This window comes from Bactrocera oleae, chromosome 6, assembly GCF_042242935.1.
Source record: "Bactrocera oleae isolate idBacOlea1 chromosome 6, idBacOlea1, whole genome shotgun sequence".
Lineage (NCBI taxonomy): Eukaryota > Metazoa > Arthropoda > Insecta > Diptera > Tephritidae > Bactrocera > Bactrocera oleae.
Genome location: NC_091540.1, coordinates 24,817,251 through 24,842,201, shown reverse-complemented (window position 1 = coordinate 24,842,201; position 24,951 = coordinate 24,817,251). Strand labels below are relative to the sequence as shown.

The 24,951-nt window shown below is 34.8% G+C and overlaps 1 protein-coding gene across 2 annotated transcripts; it reads right to left on the bottom strand.

The window, feature by feature from the left end:
- Positions 1 to 24,234, bottom strand: nxf2 (nuclear RNA export factor 2). Of its 2 annotated transcripts, XM_014243659.3 has the most exons (13): positions 24,061 to 24,229; positions 23,768 to 24,000; positions 14,431 to 14,886; positions 14,235 to 14,372; positions 14,032 to 14,178; positions 13,844 to 13,945; positions 13,481 to 13,775; positions 13,092 to 13,429; positions 4,494 to 4,635; positions 4,174 to 4,421; positions 543 to 665; positions 272 to 477; positions 1 to 190 (listed from the first exon to the last, which is right to left on the bottom strand). In XM_014243659.3, the coding sequence occupies exons 1-13, from the start codon at positions 24,077 to 24,079 to the stop codon at positions 94 to 96; spliced, it is 2,544 nt and encodes an 847-aa protein (XP_014099134.2). In that variant the 5' UTR covers positions 24,080 to 24,229; the 3' UTR covers positions 1 to 93. The 2 variants fall into 2 exon arrangements, with proteins under 2 accessions (XP_014099134.2, XP_036227417.2); XM_036371524.2 differs by lacking the exons at positions 4,174 to 4,421; positions 4,494 to 4,635 and having other exon boundaries at positions 24,061 to 24,234.
- Between the last annotated feature and the right edge of the window lie 717 nt (positions 24,235 to 24,951).

Below are 24,951 nucleotides of genomic sequence, written 5' to 3'. Positions count from 1 at the left end.
TTATTTATCATCTCTGTTACTTAATGTTTTATTTTCAATTAATACACAGAATTCTTCACATATTTTTATAGAAATTAGAACAGTATGTATACTTTAATTAAAAGCAGTCTCTGGTATTTTTTTATTGTCAGAAAAACTTAAGAAAATCAACAACGATTTTTTAAAATTCCATTTGGCATCTTCCAAGAAGCTAATTTATGGAAAAGTACATTATTATTACTTGTATTTTTCATTATTCGCTTACTAGTCTCCCGTTAATACATTTTCTTACCGAATACACCACAATGATTTGAGTTTTGTTACTTCTTGGAATATTATTATGAGAACTTCCTTATCTGATACTGTCACAGCATCATTGTCTTCTTGGCATTCACTCTTAAAGTATTTGAATGTGCTTTTAAACTGTTGGCTTGTGGGATTATATATACTTAGTTGTTCATTTACAATTTGATACTTGATAGCTCTGTTTAGAATACCCTGTAATAATATGTAAGGCTTATAAAAGTTTTGCAATGAAATAATATACATATAACTCCACATACAAGGTTCGTTTCCATCGGTATAAGAACAAATGTTCGAGTAAATGACATCAATATGTCGTTGTCCACAACACTGGGAGCTTGATCATAAAATACTCCATTTATTGTTATTACTACCATATTTTCCTGTCAAATATAATATATTAAAAAATTAACATGGTTGCGGAGTATTATGTTGGATATATGTATACTTGGGCTCCTATAACTAAGTCATTCAGTAATTTTTTACAATATTAAAACAAAAAACATATTTTTTATCTAACATGCTTGATATTGCGCGAGCAAAAATTTCCATTATTCTGGAAACGTTGGCGATTTACATCGCATTAAAGTATTTTTATTTCGGAGAGTTTTTATCAATTTTTAATTTTTTTTTGCAATAAAATTGTGGTCACATAATTCATTTTTAATTTTAATAATTTCGTTTGAAACGGGTAAATTTAATTTTTTTCACCACATTTTACATCAATATGGTTCTTTTTTTTACTAAAACGTCTTTTTGCAGACGTTTCAGGGGTTTCCCGTGGTAAAATTAATAAAGCTGTAAATTTTATGAAAAAAATAAAACTTCTGAAATTTATCCGCGAAAAAAGACCACCCAATCTGACGATAGGACCTTGGTTAGGCTGACCAAATCGATTCCTTTTTTGACTTATACTGAAATCAGTGCTCTATTAGAGGATTACCATGGTGTACAAATATCAGCGCAAACTGTAAAATCTAATGTGTCGGGAAAAAATATCAAAACCGCGAAAAGCGTTTGCTAAAGACCATCTCTGGAAGGACACCAAATTTTGGAACTTGGTAGTGTCGAAAGATGAATCTAAATTAACGTATGCGACAGTGATGGAAATCTATATTTATCCCGCTCCTTACTTAAGTCCAAACTATGCCGATGCAATGTACCTAAGTGCTACGTAATAAAGGATATCCAACTAAATATTAGCTTTAAGTAAGGTAGAATTTCAAGAAAATGCCGTATACTTCGAATAACTACACTTTTCTTCAGGTGACTTAATTATAAGAGCACAACATTTTGTATAGGTTAAGCTACAATTTAGACAACAAATATGCTTTCTGTTTTGAATTGAATAATATTTCTTCCATTTTTTTTGTAAAATTAAGTTTCATTTCTGTACTAAAAAAGTTGCTTCGATTAACCTTTCATTCTATTAGTAGCGTGACTTAATTATGTTATATGAGCACAAGATTATATAAGAACTAAGTAAGTTTCGAGCTCAACATCTTCTTAATTCTCTATAAATTTGATATCTCATATAACAATATATGGTCTCCTTTACTTCAAATGGCATCCATGTAATCCAAGTAAAACAAAGAAATAAATATTAACAATAAAATGTTAAGAACATAAGTTGTTCGAAGTCATCTGAGCAATGATATTAGATGCAAGCAGAAATTTACATTTCCTTAAAATATTCTCTAAAATATTGGAGTAAGCCCGACAAATACTTTTCGAGTTATTCGATAATTAGCAAAGGGTTCTCCTACGTATGTTAATTAAGTGTAAAACTTCAAATCCGTTTTTCTCAAAACAATGTTGTTTTAATTGGTGAACATTGTCGGTCGAAAGCCGCTCGGTAGATTTCAATGAAATTTATACAGTTTTTGAAAACATAAAAAACTAGTGTTTCATCTAAGGATACCTTTTTAATATAAATTATTTTATAAACAATTAACTATTGGTTTCTTCCCGAAAATCTGGAAAAAAAACTTCCTGAGGATCCTTGATTATCTGTTAATAAAACTACAATATTTTTTTTGTCCGATTTAATTAAGATGAATTTTCAAGGATTAGTGACAGCCAGGGCAAGAAGCTTCGGTTGGAACTGGATTAACACGAACAGCCATTACTTTTAAAATTATATTTTTTTTTCAAATTTCTGTCAAGTCAAGTCGGAACCTTATTTAATGATGCCATGTTTTTACTTATATAAAGTAAAATAATTGGGTGGCAATAAAATTATATAAAATTTTAATTTTTTCATGTCTCTGATTACACCTAACCCCATAATACAATTCTTATCAGCAACTATAATAATTCTTATTTGCGATGTTGAATGAAGCCTTTATTTATGTACGTCTAAACAATGTAGTTCAATCAAGAAGGAAACAAAAATCAAAATTTGTCATCATAGTTTCAAATATGATGCACCCGAAGTATACTTGGATTTGTTACCCATTAATATTCATAACAAGTAAGGAAGGGCTAAGTTCGGATGTAACCGAACATTTTATACTCTCGCAAAGTCAAATGGTATACTCGTTTGAGATTTCTTTGTAGATTGACTGATATTTTCGGTAGAAGGTCAACTATAGGCACTGGGGTCCACATATTTAGTACTTAGGGGCTTGAACAGTTTTGGTTCGATTTAGACAACTTTGGTCACAAGGTGGCATACTTTAAACGTATTATTCACGCAAAGTTTTACCCCGATATAATCATTGTTGCTTGATATGCATAGTGGAAAGTGAAAGAATCATATGGAATTGAAAATGGTGTTATATGGGAAATAGGCGTGGTTGTAGTCCGATTTCGCCCATTTCCGCACTATGACATAGAAATATAAAAAGAACGTTATACACCGAATTTGGTTGAAATCGGTTAAGCAGATCTCAAGATATGGGTTTTCACCTAAAAGTGGGCTGTGCCACGCCCACTGTCTAATTTTGAACGCGGTTCCTATAAAGTCATCTCATACCATCCCAGAAATAAAATTTAATGTCTCTGGCGTGTTTAGTGCTTGATTTATCGCTTAGTTTTTAACAGTACCGTTATATGGGGAGTGGGCGGAGTAGCCACCCGATTTCAACTATTTTCACACCGTCAATAGAAGTGCTAAAAACATTTGCTTCCAGTGAATTTTGTTATTATAGTATTAGCGGTTTAGGAGATATGCACATTAAACCTATTAGAGGCGGGACCACGCCCACTTTAAAAAAAAAATTTTAACTGCAGATGCCCCTCCCTAATGTGATCCTGTGTACCAAATGTCTTGTATCTTATTGCGGAGCTTATTTATGGCAATTTATTTTTTTTTTTGATTAATGGCGTTTTGTGGGCATGGCAGTGGTCCGATAACGCCCATCGGCAATACCAACCGTTTCACGGTACCAAGAAACATGTCTACCAAGTTTCATAAAGATATCTCAATTTTTACTCAAGTTAGTGCTTGCACGGACGGACGGACGAACAGACAGTCACCCGGATTTCAACTCGTCTCTTCATTCTGATCATTTATATATATAACCCTATATCTAACTCGATTAGTTTTAAGTGATACAACCAACCGTTAGGTGAATCTTTACTGTTAGCGCATTATTACCTTCATGCGTAAAACTAATAAGTATTCATAACAATCGTATTAGTAATAGGATTTAAAAATAGCACATTCCATGTCCCATCCCCTACGATAAGAATTGTACTTGTTGTTGAAGGATGTTCGTATTCTTTTCATAAACGAAAAATATGTAAAAAGTTTCGGAAACTAGTTTAGACGGACTTATTAAAAAATGTCAAACCATTTATTTCGATGTACATTCTGATTTCGAAAGGCATACGTCGATATAAAATAATTTTATCTGAAATTTCTTTTCAAAATAATATAATACATACGTTGTAAATCATTGTATCTGTATTGACGGTCAACAAATCATGCCGCGTGCTAGGTAGCTGAAAGAAAACTTGCATGATTTGATTAGCGCCTAGATGTATACTAGTGTGTGCTCGAGAAAGATCTGAAATTCTTAATATGTTTCTACAATTTTCACGATACTTAGATATCCGCTTAAAATTTTGCGAAGTCATTTGAGCAATGATGTAATTAAATGAAAACGTGAAAATTGCGTTCCGATGATATAATTCTAAAAAATAAAATCATTTATAAAATAAAAATGAAATAAGATGAGCAATATAAGAGTAATGCAGATACTCACCCTCCAAACTTGAGCGATTATGAGAATCAAAACACTTGAAAAACCGTGGTACAAATTCATTAATAAAATCATAGCCTCTTACATCGCACAAGAAGTTCTTCTGGGAGCTTAAGTAACCTTTATTTTTTATTTCAATGTTATCCTGAAAAGAGTGTATATACACAAAGAAATATATATATATTAATATATTAAGGATCGTCACACGAAGACGGCCGAGACAGCAGTTTTCGAAAAGGTGCGTTAGCAGCAGAAAAGGTCATAAGAAAGATGAATACAATACGTTGTCAGTTGACTGATGTAGAATTTAGATGCATTTTATTGCATACGCAGTGAAAATAGTCCATAGGTATTACCTATTTAAACAAATATTACCTCGAAATGCAACTGATATTAAGAAACAATTTGGCAAATACATAAATATTAATGCGGTGATTTCAGGTTTTAGGTAAAAACAAAGATTAACTAAACTCATTATACAACGTATAGGAACAATCATTAATACTGTAAAAAACTCTACTTTGCTATTGGAGTTTCGTCATTAATTTTTCCGAATGTTGAATCATCTATCTGTTCAGTTAGCTTCATTCCTCTACAGATGATGAAGGGATTCGTGCTACTTCGTTGAGATCTTGAGGACCAGTGAGGTAGTTTATTGGGTATTCATTGGAAGTGACGCCGCAGATGAGCTGATAAGGTTTGAGAGAACCGATGAACAATTTCGGTAAGCGCTGATCCTACTGAATAAGGAATTTGTCTTAAAGGCCGGTAAAAGCTCTCACGTCACTGTCGAGGGCTTTAGCGTATCACTCTCTCTTCATTTATATTGAAAACTTCGGAAAGTCTCATGGACCTGCATTAGGGGTCTAATTCCAAGGAACAAGCTATTAAGGGCACATCATGCATAAAAACCATGCGGTGGTTACTTGTCGTGATATCCAAGGGACCTTCAACAACGTACGATCGGAGGGGATTATTGGAGCTCTTGACAAGTTTGAAGTCGAAACAAACCCTCCTCTAGTGACAGAACGGCTATGGCGTAGCGGGGTGGTTCACAGGCACTTCGGCAAGTAAATAGGGGCGACCCGCAAGTTGGCGTTAATTTGTTGGGATTTAGAGGTTATCGAAACCCTAGGTAGGCTCGACTAAACTTTTCTAGGCGCAAGTTATGTGTCATCGAAAGCATCTAACGGCAAGCCCAGGAACCCTGTGGTTTCGACGGGGTCGAACCATAGGGATAGGCTGTTAGATTATTTGGATTCATTGAGCATGCAAAGAGGTAGTAAAAGTCATCCGAGGACTCATTGCACGCAGAACATATATGCCCCCGATGCTCTGCGCACACACATCAGGGTACTGTGCTGCTCCGAATTGCAGCTTCCTCAATAAAGAAGTGTACTCACTTCTATAGCAGGGTGGCTATACTGGTTTTGATCTAACTTACTGTGCGCTCAAAACTAGTCAAGGAGTTTATGACTCAACAGCAATAGCATCAGGCTTATTCGGTATTAGAATTGTTTGTGTACCCGGTCACAGGAAAATCGCCGGAAAATACAAAACTGATGAGCTTGCTAGAGAGGACTTTTTACACCAATTTCATCAAATTGGAAACCTCTTTATCTTTGCTATGTATCCTTTTGCGCTCTGGCGTTGGATCTAGGCAAGCGCCTGTCAACAACCAGAGCTTGTACAGTTGTGAGATCCTTCTGGCAAAGTGAACCGTAAGAAGTTTTCTGAATTACTTGCCCTTAGAAAAGTCCATTCCACCGTAATTGTAGGTGTTCTGACTGGGCACGGTCCAATAGCTCCCATGCGGCTAAATGTATTGTCGGACGCTTTTTTCCAAAGCTGTATAAAAGGCCGTAAGAAGTTTTCTGAATTACTTGCCCTTAGAAAAGTCCATTCCACCGTAAATGTAGGTGTTCTGACTGGGCACGGTCCAATAGCTCCCATGCGGCTAAATTTACGAAGTTGACAAAGATGTATATTTTCGATCTCGTCAATAAAGTAAAGAATCTAAATATTTACACTCAGGATCAAACTTGTTTCGGACGGGTCCAAACTGGTTTCTGAAAGAGGCACTTTCAATATAGATTGAAGTGGGCATCCGTTGTTATATTCTAATGCGATATTAAACATTTTAAACATAAGTAATTTCGACTTTTCTTGCAACAAATTCGGAGAAAAAGACATGGATTTAGAGGTAAATAATAACCCATAACAAATGCTATTATTTAATATTATATTTTTTCAGACTAAAACTCAAACCCGAGAATTTATTAGAATTTTTTGTGTACTAAATATGTGTGTGGGATTTCATTTAAGTTTCCCTAAAGGATTAGGTGAACCACACAATTGTAATCTGTGCGATAAGCTATGATATTTTCGTCCAATAACTACTACAGTGCGTATGTTGCCTTTTATATTTCGGGATTTGGTAATCGTACTGTTGCAATCTGGCAACTCCCAGCTTTATCGTAAAGTTTGACATTTTTGATGTTATACATACTCGCGTTGTTCATCCGACTTCTGATCCCGCGACATTTTGCATCTCATCATTCAACCGAACGTACAACATCATACAACACAACACCACATACAACATACCATATCACCCACCAACACAACCACACTATACACCCACTTCAACTATCGTCTCTTTCACCACCAATGAACAAAAAGGATTGTTCAGACCTGAATGGGTCCCTTTTTTCAACACCCATTCGTAAAGCGAAAACGTAGCAGCGCAGTTTGTCCGTGAAGTGTTTCCTCAAGTGAAAATGGAAAATTGTGGAACATCAAACAAGTATATTTAAAATATTGAAGTGAATTTGTTTGAATCGAAATTGAAATAGGCCTGTTAAACGAATTGTGAAAGGATTAAAAAATTAAATAAAAAATAAAAGCTAAGTGAGTAAATAAATGGAACTTCAAGCCTCTTTGAAAGGCACCTAAAAAACAATAAAAAAAATACAAAACTAACACAAAAAATCACTAAGAATTGAAAAAGAGCGCGATCTAACACAAACAAATTAAAAACAATCACCATAAAGCACGGGAATTAAATCCACCAAGCACGCAGAGAGGAGGCACAGGACGCCGAAAAAAAAAATTAAAACAAAGAAAAACGAGAAGAAGCACACATACAAAAGTATCACTCCCAAAAACCTTTGGCGGAAAAAAGTGAGTCCATTCCAATTAAATTTGGAAATAGAGGCATTTTATGCACATACATACTTGTATGTGTACAGTTTTATTGGTATTTCGGTAGAAATAAATAACCGAACAAAATAACTGAAAAAGAAAAAAAAATACGGTATCTGCCTTAGCTTATTTTGTGTCTATATTTATTATGTTATATTTCCGTTATATTCTTTAAAAAAAAATTTTTTTTTTGCAAAGTCAAGTATTTCTACTTGCAATATTTCCAGTGATACCCCTTGGGATAATAAAGCAACAAGCAGGATCGCTTAGAACATATAAGAAAAGGCAAAAACAATAAAATTATCGACATTTATGTATGTACACATATTTTCTTAAACATTGGCACATTTCCCGCGCTACATATATACCGCAACCCAACTTTTTTGCTCTTCCATTTCTCTTACATATTCTTTTAAAAAATATACATATAAAATAATATATATATATATATATATATATATATATAGTAATAATACCCATATAACTAAAAAGTATACGGACAACACGGATATATATATATATATATATAGTAATAATACCTATATAACTAAAAAGTATACGGACAACACGGATAAACATATGGAAATTAATTTTAACATGCATATATATGCTAATATATATATACAATTGTTGTTTATAACAATTTTATTTTCGCGTTCCTTTTTAACAAATGTATATAGATACAGATAATAAAAACGAATATACATACACACAAAATATATAAGTTGATCGTGAGTGAAACGAACACCCAGCAAACAATTTTCGGCAAATTTTATGATAATAATAATAGGGATATAAAATCTAAATTGACTTTGTAAGTTACAACAAAAATTACAATATACTAATTTTACAATCAAAGCTTTCAACAGCACAAATAAATTTTTTAACTACAGCTTTGGACAGCAAAACTACATTATTTTTACTACAATCTTATAGCAATGTTTTTTATAAAATTTAATACAAACCATCTTAATAGCTCGCTAATAGCTTTCTATTTAATTCAAAACATTCTTATAAATGCAATCTGATAAATCAAAAGAGATTAAACCAAGAACACCTCTATCATTAGAAATGGCTGATGATGATAAAGCAGAAGGCACACCTTCAGAAGCTTCACGCTCAAAGCTGAGTGCAAAACAAAAAAGAACCAAAGACAATTCAGTGTCAAAGATCATAACTGAAAATGATAGTTTTATTGGATACTGCAGACGATTTTCGGCTTCTCATATTAACGACAATAAATAATCAGTTCTAAATTTAAAAATTCAAAGCATAAATAATATGCTGGCAGCGTACGATACAATACTAGATACTGACGACGCCGAACTCCCAGAAAACATTAAAGCATCGGCGTCAGCCAAATATGAAAACTGTCTCGACCAGTACGAAACTACGAAGGCAATGATATTAGACCAAATAAATTTATTAAGGCCATGTAGAGCCACTACTCCTCCTCCGAGAGTAGTTACAATTCCAAACGAAAACCTAGATCAAGTATATTTTTAAAAGTACCAGCTTGTGATACTGAAGTTTTTCATGGAGGTTATGATCATTGGCCATCGATCCGCGACACATTCCCTGCCGATATATCAACCATCCTAAACTTTCACGATCACAAAAGTTGTACCATCTCAGGTACAAATCAAAAGGGGAAGCAGGCAGTATTATCAAGCGTTTCGCTTTGAATGACAAAAATTTTAATCTGGCTTGGAATCTACTGGTCGAAAGATACGAAAACGAAAGAGTATTGGTAGATAACCATATAACTATTTTAATGAATTTACCAAAACTTCAACATAAACCAGCAAAGAATTTCAAAAACTATACTTGACAGTGACTAATTGCTTATCTGTGTTAGAAACACATAATGTATCCACAGAATCGTGGGTCCCTATCCTAGTAAATATTTGCGAAGCGACACTACCTGATGCTGCTTTGCTACGATGGGAGCAATCACTAGTGACAAGAAAGAAATCGCCAGAATGGCATCAAATGAAAGAATTTTTAACAACTCAGTACGAAATAGCTGACTGAGTAGACAAAAAGGTAGTTAAGCCAAAAGGTCATCAAAATGACTCAAATAAAAACTTTTTTTAAACCCCAAGTCAGTAATAACACACAATATAATAGATACGTTAATAGAAGCCAAACATTCGTGTCAAATCAAACAAATCATTGGCAATCATTATGTGAAATTTGTAAAGGACATAATCTAATTTCTTGCGAGAAATTTAAAAAAAATGTCCGTTTCAGACAGAAACAATCTTGTCCAACAACATAAACTTTGCATCAACTGTCTGTCCAATTCTCAGAGGACAAAAGACTGTGAAAGCAAATTCAGTTGTGTGTACTGTCAACGACATCACTCATTGCTTCACATAACCAATTTTACAAATATGAAGCAAAATCACATATGTACATAAAACCACGGGCCTAGTCGCGACAACCAAATCAGGTAATTCCGAACTTCAGAATCCTGATAATAAAGAGGAACACCCATGTTGCTTAAAAGCAGCAAAAATTCAAGCTCTTCATTCAGAGAATAAAAGTAAAATTTTTTTACCCACAGCGGTCATTTCTATAGAACATAAGCGAAATTTATTTAAATAAAGAGCATTAATAGATCAAGGCTCTCATATAGCCTTTATATTATCAAAGGCTCAGAATCGGATAAAATTGCCAGTCAAAAATTCCAGTTTTAAAATTTCGTGAATGGGCGGAAGAATCTTACAAACTGGACGAAGGAGTACAGACTGGATCTAGATATTTCAGTCGATGGCATCAAAATTCCGACAGTCAACAACCCTAAAATTTTAGGCGTTACATTAGACAGTCCGTACTCCTTCTATGCTAGGAACATCAAAAGGTCCTTCCTTGATTACGTCGACAACATTAGACAGTACGCCGATCAGACTTCGGACTCAACGAACTTTAGACAAGTACTGACCGCCATTCACAGTGGAGCCATCAACACATTCACCGACACCCTCTTAGTGTCTATACTAAATATATGTCTTCCGTGCAATGAGTCTCCGCATGACACTAACCACCTCTTTGCATGCCCAACGAACTCCACTCATCTAACACCCATTTCCTTATGGTCCTATGCCCCGTTGAAACAGCTCGCTTCTTAGGCCTCCCGTTAGATGATCTCGACGACAACCAAACTGAAACTTACCACCCCAGTGGGGACTAGGTAACCGTTACAACAACAACAAATCCACATATTATTGAGCAGCGACTTAATACTTCAAATAATTCTTGAAGGTATAGAGAAAATCTCTAATAAATTGTTAGCCCTAAACACAATCTTTGAATATGTATTTATATAATAAGTGACCAAGTCACAGAGAAAATTAATTCCTTCACAACTCAAGCTGAAAATATTTCAAACGAATAAATAAGCAACTCAAAAAATTCTGGGAAGTAGAAGAATTCCCCAGACCACACAACCTTCTGAAGATCTGGCCTGCGAAACCTACTACAAGTCCACAACAACAAGAAACGAACATGGCCGTTATGTTGTGCGACTTCCATTCAAGCCCACCGTTTGAGAAACTATAGCTCTAGGCCACTCTAGAATATCAGCAGTCCAGCAATTCCTCAGCTTGGAAAAAAACCTGATAAAGAAAAGCGAGCTTAAATCAGCATATGAAAATATGTGGATGGATGAATATCTTGACCTCAATCATATGGAAGAAGCTGTACCATATGAAAAAATATCTAAAGGTAGACCACCATATACCTGGAAGACTTATACGCATATCTCAAATATTAGACTTACGTTGCCTCAGCACAATGGCAACGTGTTAAGCAACAGGTGCAGATAATCACGCGGATCTTGGGACAAAAGGCTGAAAACCACTTCATCTCACCAGCACTACACTCTGGTGGAACGGTCCTACGTGGTTAACAGAATCACAAGAAGTCTGCCCGCAATAAAATAGCTCCATCCTGAGAAATCCCGTTTTACTTATTTATTTCTAATATATCTTCACCAATTTACATTACATGGTGAGCATCGTTTGATGCAACAAATGCTCCGACTAGAATTTTATATACCGCGCCTAAAGCAACAAATTAAAAGGACGTTTTTTATGTGTAAACAATGCACATTGTACAAGCAAAAAATACGCACGCAGATCATGACAGCTTTGCCACCTGAACGCTGCAATTTTGCTCGTCCCATTACTGGGGTTGATTTTGCTTGACCTTTCCAGATAGGGGCCTCTATGTTAGGGTCTTCCTCATTCAGAAACGGGTATGTGGCTATCGATGACGGATTTCCATCAAAAATTATGAGCGACAATGGGAAAAACTTTATCGGAGCTCAAAGAGCCAAAGAGAAAGAGTTTGTAAAATTGACTGAAGAAGTCTCCCAAGAAATTGTCAAAAAATATGCACCACAAGGAATCGATTGGCAATTTATACCTCCATGTTCTCCCCACATGGGCGGACTCCGGGAATCAGCTGTAAAAAGCTCAAAGTCCCATTTCAAGATAACGGCAGGTAATCATAAATTCAATTATGAGGAATTTACTACACTACTCGCTCGTATAGAAGCCGTACTAAATTCACGACCCATCCCATCACTCTCGCAAGATCCCTCAGATTTCACAGCTCTACCTGAGGCAGAAAGAGACTCACTCAATTTAATAGACCAATGGGAAAAATTAAGATACTTCATCATGAATTCAGCCATAGATGGAAGGAAGATCACCTTAAAGATCTCCATGTTGTTGTTGTTGTATCGGCAGAATACTGCCGAGTTGGCAGTCCTTGACCGGATAAAATCCGGGTCCGTTCCGGTTACGTAGACCCGACTGTAGTGGAAACGGTCCATAAGAGACATCGGTGGAAAACGATCCAGAAGGAACCAAATGTGGGCGAATAGTGGACATGCCGCAACCATACCATTAGAACCATGCAGAACAGTAAATTCTGAGCGTTTGCCAGGTGTCTTTCAAGAAATCTGGAAAACCAACCGCCGAAGACGGATAACTCTTCACAACGCCAATGTGAGCCCTCACACAACAACTGCATTCTTGAGCACTCAAAATAGCGATTTGATGAGTCGTCCACCATATAGTACTAAGTTAGCACCGAATAACTTCTTTTTATATCCGTAAAAAATAAACTAAGAGGTAAACATTTTTCGACACCTAAAGAGGTGCTTGATGCGTTCAAAACGCAGGTTTTAGAAACACCTCAATCAGAGTGGAAAAAGTGCTTCCACGATTGGTTCAAACGGGTGCAAAAGTGTATAGATCTTAATTGAGAATATTTTAAAAAACAATAAAGCAATTTTTGATGATTAATATTTGTTTCTGTTCTCTAACCTCAAAATATAAAAGGCAACTCACATATAATAGTGTATATATCATTTCGAAAACTTACCAGTTTCTTCAGCTCCGGAAAGAGTCTTCTAACAGCTTTTACGTATTCGCCAGCGAATGAATATTTGGTACACAAAGGATTACCGTCCAAACGTAAAGTTTTCAATCCAAGCGCAGAAAGCTCCTTAACGTCCTCCAAATCTACTATCCAGTTGTTCCCTAAATCTATAGCTTTTAAATTACTCATTATATTTAAAACTTTTGACACATTAGCATTAGTTATTTTATTGTGTGTCAGACGCAGTTCCACACAACTGGTAAGAAGTTTTCGAGATGCCTGCATAAGAACTCGGCTCAAAATTTTTGGTGAGCTTAAATTGATGACAATATTTTCTAAACCTACGAATTATCATTTGTAATTTTTTAGACTTATCTGAAAATAGATTTTACCTTCGACACTTTCAAAGTTATCCAAATTTAATTGCCTATTTATACCGTTATAACGACGTGTGAGGGCTTTATCAATACATCCCATGGGCTCTATTTGTCCTCGTTTGAAAGGTGTAACATTCATAAGCATATAATATTTTAAAATTTTGTCTATTTGAATTTCGGAAAGCGCCGAATATTTATCAACAGTAGTAGTTAAGCGTGGAACATTTATTTCCATTTTACAAATATCAACTAAGTATTTGAGCTGATCAAAACATTGCCGCACAAGAAACTGATGTTCACCAGCGGAAAACTATGAGTGAATTGTAAAATTTAGATTAAGTATTTTACTCAAAATAATATATAAACAAAAATGTTCACCTTATAATAACAAGGATATATCTCAGATAGCTTTTGTGAAACAGTAATAAAAAAATAGTCCATAATTTCATGTTTTGTAAATTCTTGTCCCGCATCAGGTATCTGTTTATATAAAAATAAAAAAAATATTATATAAAAATATTGATATACAATTTTTAGTTGAGGAGTAACCATTTAATTTGTATTACCACAATAGCATGCCAATCATTACTGTGTTGGAACAAGACAACATCTCTCTTATTATTTAGATCTACTCGATACCCATTCCTGTTGATGTCTACTTCGTAGTCCAAAGGCGAATAGAGTTTCGATAAATTCTCGACCGGTATACCATCCTTCAACATAATATTCACAAGTTTTATAAATAAATGTGTTTATTGCACGAACTTACAATTATTTTAAAATTTTTTTGTATAGGCCGTAGACACTCTGGATAATTGTTGCCACTCGTGATCGGGTTACCAGCTAGCAACAATTCGTCTGCTTTCACTTCGCTTAAATCGCGGCATAAACGCGATGACGAAGTAATCTGTAAACAGCTTTTAAATTTTATTACAAACTTTATTTAATTTCATTTAAGTTTTTACCTTATTTTTACTTAAATCCAAAACCACAAATTCAGCACCAGCAAAAACTGCCAGAGGTGCTACAGTTGTGATGCCGTTATCGCTTAGGATCAATCCATTCACTAAGCGAAATTTGTCATCATTGCGATAGATTAAATTACAAATAGTCTCAAGCACAGCACGATTACCCAAATTAACAACTAAATCACAAAGTTCCTTCTGGGTATTAAAGCGGCATAAATTTAATATACCAACTACGCCATTTACCCGCTCCATGCAAGTATAAAGGCGGTTTAGTGCTTCCGCAAGCTTAGTATGTGGTGATATTTGTCCAAACTTAAAATCACCTACATTAAAATGTACTTGGAGCTGTACAAAAGAAGCATCAGAAAGCTGAACACGAAGATTATGTTCAAACAGTTTATTTATAGCCCCTTTGCACTTCCGCACGAGAAAACGATCGTCTTTTACCCCGCGCTATTATATTAAAAAATATTATTAATCTAACTGACTTAAAATTTTTTTTAATACTAAAATTCTTTAAAAACCGTATATATTCTGAGGCTGGCAATAACCTTATAAAAGAATAAGTGCCACTAATTGGATTTACAGATATTATTATTGGACATTACACAATTCATTCTGAGCTTAATAAAAATACTTAAAAAATTTCTGTCTTGTTTAATTTATGTTTATAAAAAATTCCCACCCAGAAGATTATTAATATTCTATATTTCCGTATATTTCAGGTTTGTATTTGTATAATAAGCAGTTAATTTCCACAAAGCTGTTTAAATATGGGACGTGCTAGGGCTTTTTCGAAACAGGATCGTAAAATCTATAGTCACGTAAAACGACAAAAATATATGTTGACCTTATAAAAATAACATCAACGCCAGGTCCTTTTAAAATATCTGCAGCAATAGCATTACAGCAAGGTTTGCAATTGAATCGTTGAAAACAAGTTATATGGAGATCATCGCAAGGGGTTGCAATACTGACTTATAGACATGGAAGCCAACGATTATTGTTTGCAAAATCTTACGAAGATCGATGAGATGCTCAAAACGTCAAAAAGTTGCTTTGGACGGACGAAAGTGAAATAAATTCAGTGAGAAATCATGGTAAAACATTTTTAAGAAGTCGGAAATGTTTTCTTTATAACATATATATAGCAATGCTACGGCCTCCTAACTGTTTTTGTTTGCGACTAACCAGTTCATCATGGATGCGTAACATTGCAACTGCACACCAAAGGCCAACACCAAAAAGCAAATCTGTCATTGGTGGTCCAACACTTTCAGAGCTTAGGAAATCAGTTCATAGGCTATTTAACAAAGCCAAGTGTATTGGTAACTGCGAGGAATATAAGCATCACATAACAACGAATAATAAAGGAATTAAGCCTGCAAAACAAAACAGTTTTCGAAGATTCTGTGAAAATGTGTCCTGAACCCTAGATGCAGTCAGGTACAATAGGTTCTGGCCAAAAGTAAGACTAACATAGTATTAGCAATCAAGCTATCTGATGGGGCCTATACGACCAGCGTAGAAGAATAGCAAGGACACTCCTGCTTGTTTACAGTTCGGTACGACCAAATTCCACCAGTGGCCGCACATAAGCCAGATCGTTGCTTAAGGTTTATTCACTGCAGACTGAATCAAGTGTTCAAAATGTTCTTATGGCGGGGTACTGCCTCCCTTATTATCGAGCCTTGTCGGAGACGAGCTTTTCGAGTTGCTAAATAACAATGGGCATCGTTCCAAAACACTCTTTTCGATATTGTCAAAAGGGGTTTAGGTCTAAAAAAAAACATAAAGTAGTACGACTGGGCTAAACATTAACCCATCGAAAACGACTATCACTGGGCCTAAGGACCCTAACTATTAGATGCAGAGAGTTAATGATGACTAATGAAGTCAAATACCTAAACCTTACACTAGAACCACACTTCGGTGGGACTAACATGTGGAACTAACTGTAATTAAAGCCACAAAATCAGTCATGGTATACAAAGGCCTGACCGGTATATTTTGGGGCCGTAAGCTAAGTATCAACAGGTCGCATGGACATCGAAAACATCACATAATTCGGTATGACATCAACTATAGGATGTTTTGCGAGTATATTCCAAACAGAATTTTTGCAACGCAACAATGGCAATGAACATATTGTTATCCGTTACCACGAGAGTCAGGCCTACGTAATCGGAACGGACTCGGATTTTTATCCGGCACAGGACTGTCAACTCGGCCGCATTCTTCAAATTTAATGTAGGAGTTTTAGTTTTCTGCCGCTACAACAACTACTAAGCGATAGTCAAGCGATCTCAGCTTATGAGATTAAAGCCCCTATAACGGTTTCCAACCCAACTGTATTTTGTTTGAAGTTTTGAAATTTGGTACTGTCGACATCAACACACCTCGTCAAAAAAAATCGGTTGAAGTGTTGTCAATCTTCAATAAGTGGGGCGGACTAGAGTATCAAAAAAATACAACTACTTTGTAGCAGGCGTTTATTTCGGAAAATATTAATAGAAAATGGAATATGGTAAAAAAAAATTTTTTTTTTTAAATTTATGGTAAAAAAAATATGATTTCGTTGTGGTTTTATTTTGAATATATTGCTTAATTTAATTTAATTGATAAAAATCGCACTTTTAATTTAATAATATTTTGTATGTCCTTATATTGATGTATTTAGGTACACCCTAATACACGGACTTGTTAGTATATATTTATGAAATGTATGTAGGGTATATAAGCATAGGCATAGATTTTATGCCGTATGTATAAATATGGTAAATATGTATTATTTTCGCGGTACGAATAAAGCGAAAACAGAGAATTGATAATGCGCAGGTAGTTTACCCTCTTAGCTATAGGTAAATATTTTATTGTGCAAATTTGTATTTGTCACGTATGTACCATATAGTTTGCAGTTTCTAAATTTCAGTTGTGAATATATAATATATGAAATGTATATACATATATGGTATATATTGCGCTTGGCAATTATATGTATAAAGAATATATGTACTGATTATGAATAAGTACATATATTTTTGCACTAAAGTATGCATATATGTTTGTATGTTTACTTATATTTATATATTTTTTTGTTGTTGAATTTTGTGTGGCTAAATATACGAAGGTAAGCGTATGTTAACAAAAAATTATTATTTATTGTTATTAATGTTTCATAATATGTATGTGGATACATATACATATAATATAAAAGTTTATATAAAGATAAACTGTATCTTTTCGATAAACATATGTGCAAAAATAAATAAAAGTGAAATGATTGATTTTGTAGGGTATTTTGTGGAGGGTTTATGTATATATATATGCTGCCTTTATGCCTTCTGCGTTTTGTTCACGTGTCTGTCCTTTTCGGCATCCAGCTGGCTAGCTCCTTATGCGTGTTAAATTGTTATTTTTATGATCGCGTCCGATTATTTTAGTTTCGCGACCTCTTTAAGTTGTTCTTGTTCATTAAAATCGCTTTATAATTGTATGTATTTTGTTTTTGATGCACACACTTTCATGTATATACAGCTGTGTTCATAAAAATAGCAGTGCTCATGAGCTGATGGATCCGTGCGATAGAAGTTGGAACTAACGCTCGCTATTGCACACACTCGCATGCAGCGGGCGGACCGGGCGACACTATTGTTGCAGCAACATGCTGATACACACACACACACACACACACAAACAACTTTCTTACCAATTTCACTTGCATTCGTAGGCGTGTTTGATGGCTCAGTATGACTTGCCTCGATTTGTTGTTGCTATCAACGACGCGGAGCAATGTCTACGAGTATATATGTAGGTATCCATAAGAGTATGTAGCTACACCTACACTACTTAATTTTATATATCAACAAGTAAGGAAGGGCTAGGTTCGGATGTAACCGAACATTTTATACTCTCGCAAAGTCAAATAGTATACTCGTTTGAGATTTATTTGTGGATTGACTGATATTTTCGGCAGAAGGTCAACTATAGGCACTGGGGTCCACATACTTAGTACTTAGGGGCTTAAACAGTTTTGGTTCGATTTAGACAATTTTTGGCCACAAGGTGGCATACTTTAATCGCATTATTCACGCAAAGTTTTATCCCGATACAGTCGTTGTTGCCTGATTTACATAGTGGAAAGTGAAAGAATCAGATAGAATTTAAAATGGTGTTATATGGGAAGTAGGCGTGGTTGCAGTCCGATTTCGCACTATGACATAGAAACATGAAAAGAACGTTATGCACCGAATTTGGTTGAAATCGGTTAAGCAGATCTCAAGATATGGGTTTTCACCTAAAAGTGGGCTGTGCCACGCCCACTGTCTAATTTTGAATGCGGTTCCTATAAAGTCATCTCATACCATCCCAGAGATAAAATTTAATGTCTCTGGCGTGTTTAGTGCTTGATTTATCGCGCTTTTAGTAGGTTTTAACAGTACCGTTATATGGGGAGTGGGCGGAGTTGCCACCCTATTTTCACACCGTCAATAGAAGTGCTAAAAACATTTGCTTCTAGTGATTTTTGTTATTATAGCATTAGCGGTTTAGGAGATATGCACATTAAACCTATTAGAGGCGGGACCACGCCCACCAAAAAAAAGTTTTAACTGCAGATGCCCCTCCCTAATGTGATCCTGTGTACCAAATAACAGTCTTGTATCTTATTGCGGAGCTTAGTTATGGCAAGTTATTTGTTTTTGATTAATGGCGTTTTGTGGGCGTGGCAGTGGTCCGATTACGCCCATCTGCAATACCAACCGTCTCACGGTACCAAGAAACATGTCTACCAAGTTTCATAAAGATATCTCAATTTTTACTCAAGTTAGAGCTTGCACGGACGGACGGACTGACAGACAGTCACCCGGATTTCAACTCGTCTCTTCATCCTGATCATTTATATATATATAACCCTATAACTAACTCGATTAGTTTTAGGTGATACAAACAACCGTTAGGTGAACAAAACTATTATACTCTGTAGCAACAGGTTGCGAGAGTATAAAAAGTAAATGAATGTTCACAAATTTAATTTTGTTTTAACTTTGTGATTATTTTAAACAAAAACACATCAATTTATTATTCAAAATGTTGTTAATTTTTTTTACATTATTAATTTAAACAAAAAAGTGCTGTTTACAGCTGTTCATAAAAATAGCAGTGAGTAATGAAAACAGTGGAATTAGTTGAAAAAAACATCGTTGAACTCCAAAAAACTATTTTAATTTGTTTGCTTGGGTTAGTACTTAGTCGTGTACCCATTATTTTTTATTATGGCCTGGCAACTGCGAGGCATAGAATCCACCAAGTCCTGGCAGCGCTTGACAGGGATCCGCTCCCATGATTTTTGAACAACTCCCAATGCTGTGATCGAGATGTTGGATTTGCATTTGCAACATATCGTTTAACATCATAGGTTTTCAATTGGATTTAAATCCGGAGACTGCGCAGGCCATGACATAATATCGATCCGCTTTGATGCCATCCAACTTTTGACCAGTTTGCTTGTATGTTTTGGGTCGTTATCTTTTTAAAACGTCCATTTTAGTGGCATTTCCAAATTGGCACAAGGAAACATAACATTTTCTAATATGTTAACATATACAGATCGATCCATGATCCCATCAATCATGAATATAGGGCCCACTCCACTGTAAGAAAAACATGCCCATACCATAATACTCAATCCGCCGTGTTTAACTGTCTTCAAAGTGTAATTAGGATCGTACTCTGTGTTAGGTGGACGTTTGACATATTGTCTGAAGCCCTTTCCACCAAATAACACAATCTTACTTTCGTCACTCCATAAAATATTTCGCCACTTTGTAATGGGCCAATTAAGGTGACTTTGGCGAACTCCAAACGTGCTTTGACATGTTTGGTGGCTAACAGTGGAACTTTTCGTGAATGGCACACTTTGAGATTTTGTTCTTTAAGACGTCGCTGAATAGTAACGCCACTAACATTCAAGCTTAAGTCATTTTTTATCTTGCTGGACGATGCAAAAGGCTGCGCCCTGCTATATCGCACAATAGATCGGTCCTCATGAGTGTGCTTTTACGTTGGATACCACGATTTTCGGGCATTTCTTTAAAGTTTAAAGCATTATGAATCATTTTAGCAGAACATCCACATATTTCTTGGATGTCTTTCCCAGGTTTCTTAGTTGCACTATAATATTTCTTTTTTCAGGAGTACAATGTTTGCCCCTGCCCACTAAGTTAAAAAATATAAATTTATTTTAGTGTTTTCTAATGTTAATAATAGTCACTAACACACAACCACTTACTTTTTCTCAATTAAACGTCTTAACAAAATTTTTTTGGCTTATCAAGATACGCACTGCTAATTTAATGAACAGCCAAAGACTGGTGCTTCTAGCAAAAAGAGTTGTTCATTTGCTTAAATCTCGCAAATCTAACGGGATTTTTTCGTTTCTTCCTTATACACATTCCATTCTACGACAACAATGCGTAGACGTTGGAATAATCGTAACGGAACTTGAAAAAAAATAACATTACTTGATTGCATTTCTCGCACTGCTATTTTTGTGAACACAGCTGTATGTTTGAGGGATCGCGCCCGTTTGTTTTGTTTTTGTTTATGTTTTATTGTTGAGATGCTTTTACATTTCGCGCCCGATGTGTTTTTTGTTTGTTTGAACCCTTTTGTATTTGTTGTTGTTTTTATTTTTAAGGCTACACGCACTTTATATATTTATGTTTTTTTTTTTTTTTGTTTTATATATTTTCTTTTTTTTTGTGTCACTGCACTTCACACTGTTTGTTTTATTTTGTGGTTTGAGATCCTAATTTGCACTTATTTGAATGCATATTTATTAATATGTATGTTGTATGTACCACTATATATTCTATATTTTTGGGTCACTGAACTTTATAACCCCGCACTGGTTATACATAAGTACATATATGTGTATATTTTTGTTAATTTTCCGAGGTGCCTTTCGGTAAGGCTCGAAGGACCATGTTTATTTGCATAACAAATTTATTGGGAAGCACACACCTTTCTTATTTTATTCAAATTTTAAAATAAAAGTTTTCGTTAAAGTTAGTATATAATATAATTATTATTTTGACCATTTCGGTTAAACAAGTTTATTTAAAATTATAATAAAAATGTTATATAATATGTAATAATATGATGTAGACGAGGGGAGCGTTGAGAATCCAATTCCGCGAAACGACTTTCGGATGATGGCGATCAGAATCTGGAGGTATCGGTGTACATATTTAATCTGAAGAACCTCCCAGAATACCTTTATTGTTCTGAAAGCAAACTTACAATTAACGAATCTCAATTATAATTTACTGTATGCAAATTTCGGCAGTCTGCACATAACCCAGAAATCAATCCGTTATTAGTTTCAATGATTGTTCAATTTGAAGCAAATGTTTTTAGCACCTCTACCGACAGTGTGAAAATGGGTGAAATCGGGTGACTTTGCGTGAATAATGCGTTTAAAGTATGCCACCTTGTGACCAAAAATTATCTAAATTGAATCAAAACTGTTCAAGCCCCTAAGTACTGAATATGTGGACCCCAGTGCCTATAGTTGACTTTTTACCGAAAATATCGGTCAACATAGAACAAGTCCAAGATCCACAAAGAAATCTAAAACGAGTATACCATTTGACTTTGCGAGAGTATAAAATGTTCGGTTAGATCCGAACTTAGCCCGTCCTTACTTGTTTTATTTGATTATTTTTGTTTGCAAAATTTATTAGTATGGCAACACTGGTTTTACAACCCTTTTGTTATTGTCAAAATTAATAGAATTGAAGAATAATTTAAATATTGAAATAAAGCTCTTTTAGCATCATATAATATAAAATAAATGTCTACACGCGAATTAGGTAAGTGTTAGTGGATATAAAAGTGAAAAATACGAGTGTATAATTCATTTTAAATCGAAAAAATACCCACTTTAAATAGTGGAAATTTTCAACTTTAAACGTAAATATATCGAAAAACAAGTTTCTCGTAGGTATATCTATATATTCTTGGGGAAAACTTTAGTATAACGTCCCAGGCTTTCGGGGATAAAATGGGTATGGGCGGATAGAGGAGATCCTCCAGATCAAGAATATATAGAGATATAGCCGCGGGTAACTTATAGTTTTCGAGATATTTGGGTTTAAAGTTCAAAATTTCGACTATTTAAAGTACGCATTTTTTCCATTTCAAATGAGTTATACACTTATATTTTACACTTTTATATCCACTAACACTTCACTAATTCGTTTGTACACATTTATTTTACATTATATAATGCAAAAATAGTTTAATTCAATAATTAAATTATTGTTAACTTCTATTAATTCTGACAATAACAAAAGGGTTGCAAAATTTCAAATAACCAGTGTTACCTCATCCACATCTTTTGTAATTGAACTGAAAGAAATTAAAACAGATAATACCCCAAATACAGGAAACCAATACCTAGAGAAATAAACTATTACAAAGCATTGATGTTAAGTATTATGTTATACCCTCTATGACAATATTACTTTTTTCTTGTAGAACTTCTTTTTGCGTTAGCGGCCTTCGGCCGCGCTTTAAAAAAATAACCCTGGTCGGTCCAACACCGGGGTGTATCAAGGTTTTTTTGCGCAGAACTCCTTTTTGCGTTGGCGGCCTTCGGCTGCGCTTCAAATAAATAACCCTGGTCGATCCAACACCGGGGTGTATCAAGGTTTTTTTGCGGTGGCGTCCTTCGGCCGCGCTTAAAAAAAAATAACCCTGGTCGATCCAAAACCGGGGTGTACCAAAGTTTTTACGCGCAGAAATTCTTTTTGCGTTGTTTCTTGTATCTAGGGTACAATCTCTCTGTTTATTTTATTTTTCTTCGTTTACAAAATATATTAGTATGGCAACACTGATGTTTTGACATTCACAACCATTTTGTTATTGTCAAAATTAATAAAATTGAAGAATGATTTAAATATTGAAATAAAGCTATTTTTGCAGCATCTAATATAAAAAAAAATATCTAAAAACGAATTAGTCAAGTGTTAGTGGATATAAAAGTGAAAAATATAAGTGTATAATTCATTTTAAATCGCAAAAATACGCACTTTAAATAGTTGAAATTTTCAACTGTGAACATAAATATCTCGAAAACTATAAGTTTCCCGCGGCTATATCTATATATATTCTTGATCTGGAGAATCTCCTCTATCCGCCCATATCCATTTTATCCCCGAAAGCGTGGGACGTTATACTAAAGTTTTCCCCAATTTTTTTTTATAAAATAATTTCAAAAAGCGATATCGTGATGAATTTTGGTTAGGCCGTTAATTTAGAAACTATTTACCCGATATGCTACAGGAAAAAGCTCTTCTCCTTCGACAGCTTCAAAAATTACTTGCAATATTTCTGTCATGCTATCCCGTCCAACGAATTTTCCACTGTGCTGAACCACAATTTGATTCCAAACATATCCTTGTGCAATAACTCTAGGGTCATAAGAGTTGCAGTTCGAGTATGTTATAGAGTTTTTGTATGAAACCTCAATTGGCAGATTATTAGAAAAGTGATATACCTCATCTATAACAAAACATTTTATACAGCTTGTAAGCTTCCAAAACACTTATGTATTTAGCATACCCGGTCGAGAAATAGCCATTTCTTATTTATAGATATTGCACACAAAATAAACCGGCTACTTAATATTTCATATAAACAATTCTGTGGCGCTTTTGCACAAGTTCCTTCCGTGTGATAGAGGCTCTACCATAGAGCTACAAAACAATCGATGCGAAGGTCGATATTATCGATAATTTTAGTTTCGTCTCACTATTGATAAATTATTTTGACTATCGATGGCAAATACTAGTGATGAGCGATATTGCGATTTTTTGTTATCTGTGATTTCAGTTATTGATATTGTGACGAACACGGATGATAGAACAAAATCGAATCAACGATAAACTGCCAGAAGCAACTAGTTAGCGAATTCGAAGCTGCCAGAATGTTCTAGAAGCAATTTTTTGTTACAGATTTACTATATAAGGCCTGCCGGATTGTGCAGCAAAAACAGTTCTAGTTAGAGTGTTGTCGTGATAAGAGCAATTAAGCTATAAGCAAGAAGTTGTAAGCTCGAATAACGAGCAATAAGTGTTAACAACAACTTAACACTTATGTGCCAGAATGTTCTAGAAGCAATTTTTTGTTACAGATTTACTATATAAGGCCTGCCGGATTGTGCAGCAAACACAGTTCTAGTTAGAGTGTTGTCGTGATAAGAGCAATTAAGCTATAAGCAAGAAGTTGTAAGCTCGAATAACGAGCAATAAGTGTTAACAACAACTTAAGAACTGTGTTTGCTGCACAAAGTTTTAAAAATAGTGTGACGAACACGGATGATAGAACAAAATCGAATCGACGATAAATTGCCAGAAGCAACTAGACAGCGAATTCGTAGTTGCCAGAATGTTCTAGTAGTAAAATAGTTAGCGAATTCGTAGTGGCCAGAATGTTCTAGAAGAAATGTTTTGT